This window comes from Lathyrus oleraceus, chromosome 6 (assembly GCF_024323335.1).
Source record: "Lathyrus oleraceus cultivar Zhongwan6 chromosome 6, CAAS_Psat_ZW6_1.0, whole genome shotgun sequence".
Lineage (NCBI taxonomy): Eukaryota > Viridiplantae > Streptophyta > Magnoliopsida > Fabales > Fabaceae > Lathyrus > Lathyrus oleraceus.
In genome coordinates this window covers 511,855,921-511,865,985 of record NC_066584.1, presented here as the reverse complement: position 1 = coordinate 511,865,985, position 10,065 = coordinate 511,855,921, and the positions used below count along the sequence as shown (strand labels likewise).

The following is a 10,065-nucleotide window of genomic DNA, read 5'->3' as shown; positions in this document are numbered from 1 at the left end:
TCAGTCGAGCAACCTACTTCGACACAAAAAATTACAATTCAACATAGTTAAAGGTAGTTTTGGTTAATATGATGAATTAGTTAATAATATTAAATACTATATATTTTATTTATTATTTTAATTTATTTAATTATTAATTACTTATTAAATAGACAAATTAATAGAAATTGTGGTTTTTGTTAATGAATGAAGCAGTGGATTATGTCAATATTTAACTATATATTATGTAATGAGTAATGTTAATTCATTAATTAAATATGTTATCTATTATGTTTATTTGTTTAATTATTAATTAATGAATAGATAGATTAATATGAAGAGTGACTTTTGGGTTAGTGGAGTGAAGTAGTGGGTTTTGATTAATTAATTGAATAAATTAATAGAAAGTAATTTGATGGAAATTTAGTTATAGTGTATTAATATAAACAAATTATTGATAACATAAAATCGTGCATAACACAGATAGACGAAGGTGTGATGTAAGAATGATGTAGAAATATCTAACTCTATCTATTAATAAGATAGGAGTAGTAAAAAAAATGTTATAGAGGACTAATTAATTCTATTTTAAATTCATTCATTAATAATTTTGAACAAACAGAACACTTTTAGTAGTTAACATTCTCCATCACAGAAATTCAATAACAGAAAGTAAGATCTTTCATTTGGTTTCATACTATTATTGAATACAAAAAAACAAGTGTAGACATTAAAAAAAAAAAGCACATGCTCTGAAGCTTGTGTTGCAACACTTTTGAAGATGAAAAACCATCAATTCCCAATCTTGAAAGTACCCTCATTCAACAATGCAGGCAATCTTGCAGCCAAACAACGCTTCAAATCAGGAGAAACAGCATGCTCACCAATCATAGTTTCCAACACTGCAGACGAAGCTGCTTTGTTCTCTATAATTGCATCCTCCTTTTCTGGTATACTTATATCTTTTGAGAAACTTAACTGCAACCAATGTTTTCAATACTCACTTATCAGTTAATTCAATACTAATTAAAAACTAAACCTTAGTTAAAAAAATTGACAAAACCACTAGTACTAACCCCTAGTATTCCATCAGGTGATTGCCGGTAAAAAACAGAAGCACCAGGTGGAAAATTGACATTCTTGAAAGCTTCTGCAAATTTTTGTATAGCTTCAACTTCTGCATCTCCATATGTTCCAACAGATTTCAAATGTGCCACACAGTTCTCCATAACCTTCCTTGAGTACTCAGGACCACTCAGCTCCTTAATCTTAGATCCTCTAATTAGCTTTTCAAATGGACCTAACAAAATCACCATTTCATCAATCAACTTGCCAAGCAAGTTCTACTTGTATATACCATGCAAGCTAGTAAATCCAATAAGAAACACAGACACGACACAGACATACAGATACACAGACACAGAGTAACAGTCTTTGTTCGGAGATGTCTGTGTTAGAGATGATACTATACTATACATACCTGAAATGATGTCTCTGTAGAAATCAAGGGTTTCAAGCAACTCTTCGGAGGTTTTACCCTTCCATTTAGTGGCAAGAGATTCTACTGCTTTGTCCTCCAAATATACTCCTATGCAAGTGAACTTGATGAAAGTTCCATTGATAGTTAACCCTCTCTCACCTGCCCCGCCGAGGAAATATGATTTGCCGGTGACCGGAGAGGTAACCACCGCTGGGAACTCAATGTTCTCGACGTGGATTGCGGTGATGGAGGATGCTGCAGACATTTTATATATTATTTATTGTTAATATTCTTACTTTGTTGTTAGATTCAAGGGTGCCTGTGTTGGTGTTATATAGCAACTGGTTAGGCCCAGGCGGCGTTTATTTTTGTATTTTGTTTGACCATTCAATTCTTTTTGTTTTTTCTTTGGAAAAAAATTATTCAAATTTTATGTTGATTGACTATGGAATATTATTTTGTTTTTTCTTTGAAAAAAACATAATTCAAATTTTGTTTGAATTCATTATTGATGGTATGCTATTGTGTATTAATGTTTATTATTTTGTGTTGAATGTGTTACCTAAGATGTAATGGACATGTATTTTGTATATATCGATTGATTATGAAATAAACAAAATAAGGAATTATATTATTTTATGGTTACACGAGTCTATCATATATTTTTTTTGCTTGTGATTAAAAAAAAATTAATTATCTCTGTCCATTATGTAAAAACTCTAATCTTATTACCATATTGAATTTAGAATTGTGACAACTTCTTTTATGTGCGGATTCAAAGTTCAAGCAAGAGTTTATGATTTGCTTGAATATATCATTCTCCATTATCTTTGAGAGAACATCAAAGTAAGTGGTTTTGAAGTGAATTCACGTCAGGATCTCTTCCAAGATCCTCACCTTTATTATTATTGACGATGAATCCATTGAAAATGATTGAAAAATTGTTTATCCTATGTTTTTAAAATAAAATAAAAATTGATTTATAAGTGTGCTTAAACTCATCTAACTCAAACCAGCTGAACTATCTCTCCCTATTTATATGAGATATCACTTCAAACATTATTAATGCAATTGAACCACCGATAAAACTTGAAATGAAGGAAAGACAACCAAACTCAAACGAAGCTTATTCCATCATTGTTGTATCTTCTTTATCATATTTTTTATATGTAACTCATTTTATCCATGCATGTAACTTAAAAATATTAGTTTTAGTTGTTACAGATTGTTTATTGCTTATAAATTATGTTAAGGGAAGTTTCTTTTTGCTATTTCAGTCATTTTGATTATGTTAATAAAATAGGAAATAAGTTTTTCTTTTTTAGTGTTGATGTTGACAAAAGTTCAGATGTACCATAAGTCACATTAGATTTATATGTTAATGTTATGTTAAGTAAAATGTTGATGAGTCTATTCTTATGATGTGCTCTTAGAAAGGGTTGGTGCTGTGTTAAATAAAATACCATGTATCTCACATTACGTGCCTTTGTTGATTTGTGTTAAGTTACATGTTTATTATCGTTCTTGTTGTTTAAATAGATAAGGGTGATTTGTCCACCACCTCTCCTACAACCATAACTCCTACAAATAAGGGTTCTACTACTAAGACTAAAAGTACAATAAATTCTAAAGTTTCCACAATGATGGCCGAGTTTACAAAAGTGTACAACACAAGTGTTAAGATGTCGATTAATTTTAGTATATAAAATGGTAGGTGTTATGGTGAACATGCTACAAAATTTAGGAGTGACATGATATTTGGTAGAAGTAAAATGAGTATTTTGTTAGAAGACTAGAGCTAGGATGATCTTGAAGTGAAAAAAAAGTATATGGACCAATGTTGCAGTATTATTTTAACTTTCATGATTTATTTTATAAGTATATATGAACCATTTATTTTTTCTTTAAGACTAATACCAACTTTATTATGTAAATGTAAGATGTTATTATTGTTTAAAATGATGATAGTAAGTTGGAAAAGAAATGGAATGCATATGTTGGTGAGCGTTTAAGAGGATTTAAGACACAACTCACAATGAATTACATTACAAATCCAAAGTGTAACTTAAAGCCTCCACCTAAGATGCATAGTTTTATAGATCAGAACACTTGGGATAAGTTTTGTGAGTCTCGCAAAACTCATGAATTCCAAGCTAAGAGTCAAATAGGAAAAGAAAATAAGGCTAAAAATATCTATCCATATAAATTATCTTGTGGAGGATATGAAAACTAGAGGAGGTATATCATTCATTAAGCCTTAAGCATAGCCCCATATCCACAATCACGTTATGAAAAATGGAAGAGAAAACGGAAAAGAATAGGTGACAAATTTACATCAGAGGCTACACACGTAGTTACCGAAAAGATTGCAAGTAAATTCTTTTTTAAAATAATATTATTTATAGGTAATTCACTTTGGTAATGAACTTTTATTTTTGATGTAGGATCCGCTGGTTGAAAAAGTCAGTGTTGATTCCATTGTTCCACAATAATGTCGTGGCATATTGCTATAAGCAATTGGAACAGAGAAGTATGGTGGATGTGTTTGTGGTATTGGACGAGATGCCATCCTGATAGATTATTTTAGATCATCTTCAAATTCAAAGGAGTGAAGAAATACGCCATAAACGGATTAAAGAGATAGTTGATCTGAGGTTGGAGGAAAAGATGGAGGAGAAGCTAAAGAAAAGGCTAAAGGGGAGGATGGAGGAAAGATTAGAAAATGAGCGGTTGAATATGCATGAGAGTTTTAACCAATATGTGATTGAAGTAAGTATAAAATTGGTTTTGGAACTTCCTTTTTTGTTTGATTGATTAATTATATGTGCTATGTGTAGTTATTGTTTGTGTTTTTAAAATTATGTATTGTGTTACTACTGTTTTTATGAGGCAGCAGTTGAAATTAATGGGTATACTCACTCACCTAAGTTTAAATCTATTAGAAATTTCTGAGAAAGTTATTTTGGATGGTGCGAGCACGAAAATTAGTTATATAACTCCTCATCACAAGATTGGGACCTAGTTTCTCAAATAGATCCAATGCAAAGATTGACAAGTGTGGTCAAACATATGACAGTCTCTATTGATATATAATTACAGCATGATCTAGATCATTGTGAACCATTTTTTGACACTAGATCTTTGTGAACTTTATTTACTTCAAAAGATATGTATTATGGATCGTGTGAGATGTACTAATTGGCTTGAAATATTCACCCTACAATTATGGTCCACGTAAGCACATCTTATAGGGTGATGTCAATTCATATTATTTATTCTCAAATACTTTTAATGTCAAGACTCGCGTCAAAATTTGACTTTTGTGTTAACATTTAGATACATGCATCAACTTTATGGAGAAATAAATTTAGAAGTATATGATTTTTGGGACTGATTGTAGTATGAATGCTATCGTGGGTAAGAATTTGTTTATCGTCTCCACGGGGATTAATGTGATATCAATGCTTTTCAACAATTACTATGATTTTAAGCTTATGTTTGCAAGATTATTTTAAAGTTACGCTATGTAAAACGGATGACAGAAAAGTAAAGTTTCAGAGAGGTGAGAACTTGTCAGGATTGAATTTTATCCAATAATCAAATATGCAATTTATCAATCAGTTATGCACAATCTAAACATCCATCAATATCATCATGTATCACTCACAACAAAGTTCATGTCCAAACTTTCGTCGAGAGTTTTACCATATAATTTAATCGAAGATCTCTTAGCCTATCAAACAATACAAAGCATTAAGATTCGATACTCACGTGAATGTCAAATCTAAATTTATGTCTAGAGTTTAGCGTCTAACAACTGATTATCCTAGATCTAGATTTGAAGAGTATTTCTCAATAAAAGTTCAAATTGATAGATAAAACAAGTTAACAAGGATAACTTCGATATAGATTCGTGAGTAGATTATACATAACTCCATGTTTAATAAAAATGCATACTATAAAAGTGAACTTACATCCAATCCCAACAACAAAGGGATATAGCTACACATAGTAGCTAGATACAAAGAGAAAAATGAAGAGGAACAAGCATCCACCGTGATTTCCCAATGATAAAAATGAATCCAACTCTGGATCTTCAAGAAGCACCCTAACTTGTTGTTTTCTAAGCTTCACTCTCTCCGAAAGTGGGTTTTCTCTTCAGTCCTAACTATCTATTTGTTGAGAGTCCAAAAGAGATACAAAAATGACCTAAAGACTCTATTGATACAAAGTTGGAAATTGCATGTCTCACTCGGTGAAATCACTTTTAAATGCCTTCCACCTGGCTCAAACGAAACAAAGCGTCATTGGAAAAAATATCTATTCTCACCCGGATAACTCAAAATCTCAGATCCTCGCCTGGCAACCAACATGAGTTTTGCTCCTGGAGTTCAATTTTCTGGCCTTACCCCAATCCCAACAAAGCTCGTCGGGCGAGCTCACTTCCTGCTCGCCAGTTGGTGCCAAGCAAACATGTCAAAATTTCCTATCTTGGCTTAGCTTCTTGTTCTTTGAATTGTGTCTTTTTCTATGGATTCTTGCAATATTTCCTGCATACTAACACACAAATCAAGGATACCAAAGCCAATTGCAATTTATATGACATTCGATGGCAAACATAGGGAATTCAACGACCGAAAACACAAAATAAATCGAAAAATGCCAAGTTTTAAGATGAAATTTATAGCCTAATTTGCCACTTATCAAACTCTCCCCAACTTTGAACTTTGTTTGTCCTCAAACAAAAATTTTACTAACCTAAAGAAACAAGAGCAATCGCCAAGATATCATGATCAACAATTTTTTAGAAAAGAAAACAAATGTATGGTTCAAATTGCAAAAGTACAAGCAAAGTGATGCTTACCACTATACTACAACGATAACAGTATCATGAAACAAATTCTAAGCATAAAACACATGTCAAAATTCTAATGAAACACAATTTCAAAAATGAATCACAGCTAAAACACAAATTCATCGACGGATGAAGAACAAACATGAGGAACTTGATTCACACCCAACAATCTTGCTAACATCTATATCAAATTATGCATTCATCAAAAAAATTCATATCAAAAGCATAAAACACAAATCACAAGGACTTCAATGGTTGTAATATGGCTTTGGTAACTAAGAAAGGTAATTTCTTAAGGTAACTGAAACAAAAATATTGCCAAATCATATAGGAGTGATCACTTCTTAAATTCTCAAGCATTCACGACTTCAATTACCTTTTTCTCATTGCTCAAATGTTACACATTTTCACACAACTTATTAGAAAAAAATCTTTTTGTTATTTTTTAAAGGATTTTTCTTTTTTCTTTTCTTTTTCACTTTGCTTTTCTTTCTTTTTTCAAAATTTTCTTTTTATTTCTCAACCTCTTTGCAACCAGCCTTTATCTCTCCAACTCGAATACAACCAAGTCTTGCAATGTGAATGATCCCAAACTTTCTAAGGTAAGGGTTAAAATACCAACCACAAGTTATGATTGATGGTTTAAGTGTTTCAAGAAACAAATTCATAGTCCGTATAAAAATCAATGACGAACTAATCTTTGCATCCAAAGAAAAAATTCCACAGTTCAAAATTGATATAGATTCGGATACTATGACTCAAAGAGATTACTGAATTCTCGCTCACTCACAAGGTAGGTTACTTTTGGTCAAGTGGTTGTGCTTAAAATCAAACAAAATGCCTTGATCATTCTCATGCTTTTGTACAATTCAACATAATTTCAAGATTAAACATAAGTCAAACGAGTTAAAACAAGAATTGTTGGTCTCCTGTACAATTTAGTAAATAATGGAAGTTTCCTCACCTTTGATTATGACCTAAAGTGGTTCAAATATGAACATGTATTGCAAAAGAATGAATGGCATGATATTTGTACAAATTACAAGTTTCATATTCATACTATGTTCTAGAAAGTATTAAACATGCACCTTGACAATGTATCAAAATTTCAGCTCATATCATTACCATACAAATGCAAGTTAAAACATTCGAACTTGGAATAATCACTCAATGATTTTTCAAGCCATTCAAAAATAAACTTTGAGAACAAACACAAAAATTTCTAAAACTATTAAAATTAAATTAAATTATTATACTATCTACTTGAAACAAATTAAACTACTTAATGCGAAGTTATTAAATACTTACTAAGTTGGGTTGTCTCCCAACAAGCACTTATTTTACGTCATTAGCTTGACGCCTTTCAAGTAGACACTCCCTCTTGTTGCTTCCTCTTTGTGCTTGGCTAGATGATGTTACTTTTCCCGCAGTTACTACTAACGAACACTTAAGCAAACATGATGGGAAACAAATATATATACAATATATACAAATGTACAAAGCTTAAAAAGATAGAAACAATTGTAATGCTTTAATATCTAAATACCGATCCCCGGCAACGGCGCCATTTTTTTCGATTGTAGTATGAGTGCTATCATGGATAAGTATTTGTTTATAGTGTCCACATGGATTAGTGTGATATCAATACTATACAATAGTTACTATGATTTTAAGCTTATGTTTGCAAGGTTTATTTTAAAGCTACGATATGTAAAACGGATGACAGAAAAATAGAGTTTCAGAGAGGTCAGAACTTGTCAGGATTGAATTTCATCCAATAATCAAATATGCAATTTACCAATCAGTTATGCATAATCTAAACATTCATCAATATCATCATGTATTGCTCACAACAGAGTTCATGTCTAAACTTCCATCGAGAGATCTATTGTATTGTTTAATCGATGATCTCTTAGCCTATCAAACAATACAGAGCATTAAGATGTAATACTCACGTGAATGTTAAATCTAAATCTATGTCTAGAGTTTAGCATCTAACAGATGATTATCCTAGATCTAGATTCGAAGAGTATTTCTTAATAACAATTCAAATCGATAGATAAAACAAGTTAACAAGGATAACATCGATATAAATTCATGAATAGATTATACATGATGCCGTGATTAATAAAAATACATATTATAAAAGTGAACTTACATCCAATCCCAACAAGAAAGGTATTTAGCTACACATAGTAGCTAGATACAAAGAGAAAAATGAAGAAGAACAAGCATCCACTATGATTTCCCAACGATAGAAACGAATCCAACTTCAGATCTTCAAGAAGCACTCTAACTTGTCATTTTCTAAGCTTCACTCTCTCCAAAAATGGGTTTTCTCTTCATCCCTAACTATCTATTTATTGAGAGTCCAAGAGAGATACAAAAATGACATAAAGACTCTATTTACACGGAAGTAATCTACTGTATCAGTATGTTCTTCATTAAAATAACTCAAACTCCAATTCACACTAAGTTAAGATCCAATGCTAAAACATGTATTTTGTATGAGCATCCAAAAATGTATCTTGTATGAGCATATGAATTTTTTAAAGCGTATCATATGCTATTTTCAGGGCACTCTTCATCTTGGTTTACATATTTATCCATCCTCAGTTGAAGATCTTGTCTCATATATTGATGCTCATTGAGGAGGATGTCTCAATACTAGACAATCCATTTCAGGATATTGTGTGTTTATGGATGACAATTTAATCTCGTAGTCATCCAAACACCAACCTACTTTATCTCTTTATAGTGTAGAGGTCCAATACAAGAGGTGGGTAATGATGTTTCTGAGTTATATTGGATTCTCAATATTCTCTTGGAATTAAGTTGTCTGATTCGAAAGGCAACATTGGTCAATTGCAGAAATTTAAAAGTCATTTATCTATCCGACAACCATGCTAAACACCCGCACATAAAGCACATAAAGCATATTGAAATGGACATTCACTTTGTCACAGAAAAGATTTCACGTGAAAAGGATTATGTTCGTCATGTTCCTTATATTTATCATATAAGAGATGATGGATTATTTATCATGTGTACTAAATTCTCGTCAAATAATAAAATTTATAATAATTTCGTCTCCACAAGGATTGCACAATTGCAACATCAAAATACTATTCTACTAAAATTATTAAGTTGAGGGGTTTTCATAAAAGTTTAGCTTTTAACAGAAAAAACAAAATAAAAAGATGAAAGTTATCTAAGATTAAAATGACCAGACTTTTCTCGAATCCTTTATTTGTCACCACTAATTAGTAATTGTGTTTATTCCTTTAGAGTGTTCTTCTAGTATTACGATAAATTAACAAAATAGACAAACTCAATTCTTTGGCGTATAATTCTCTCTTTTAATAGCAAACCCCTAATCCCTTAGGTGAATTCGAAATCAAAACAGGTTTTATCATGTGTTAATTTCTATGTCACAAAATATTAATTATTTCTAAAATAATTACTAATTTTGCACAGTTAAATTAAATAAGATTTCAAAAGTTATGGTTAGTAATCATTCAAAACTTATATCAATTTACATATTCATAAATATACACAGAAAAAAAAAACATTAAGAACAAATATAACTGAATAATATCATAATTCTAAATTAATAAAATAGTACTCAGTCAATTGCATGGTTCAAACATATTAATATACATGAATTTGGAGATAGAAATTGGTCTTCAATGGAGAAAATTTTTCAACCCTTCCTCCTAAAATCCTCGCGGTCGTCAAATTGCTCTATAAA

The 10,065-nt window shown here is 31.1% G+C and overlaps 1 protein-coding gene across 1 annotated transcript; it reads right to left on the bottom strand.

Moving 5' to 3' along the window:
• Positions 1–642: 642 nt before the first annotated feature.
• On the bottom strand, positions 643–1,775 carry LOC127098130 (chalcone--flavanone isomerase 2). The gene is made up of 3 exons (XM_051036636.1): positions 1,460–1,775; positions 1,056–1,279; positions 643–957 (listed from the first exon to the last, which is right to left on the bottom strand). Exons 1-3 carry the CDS (start codon positions 1,722–1,724, stop codon positions 772–774), a joined length of 675 nt encoding a protein of 224 aa, XP_050892593.1. The 5' UTR covers positions 1,725–1,775; the 3' UTR covers positions 643–771.
• Between the last annotated feature and the right edge of the window lie 8,290 nt (positions 1,776–10,065).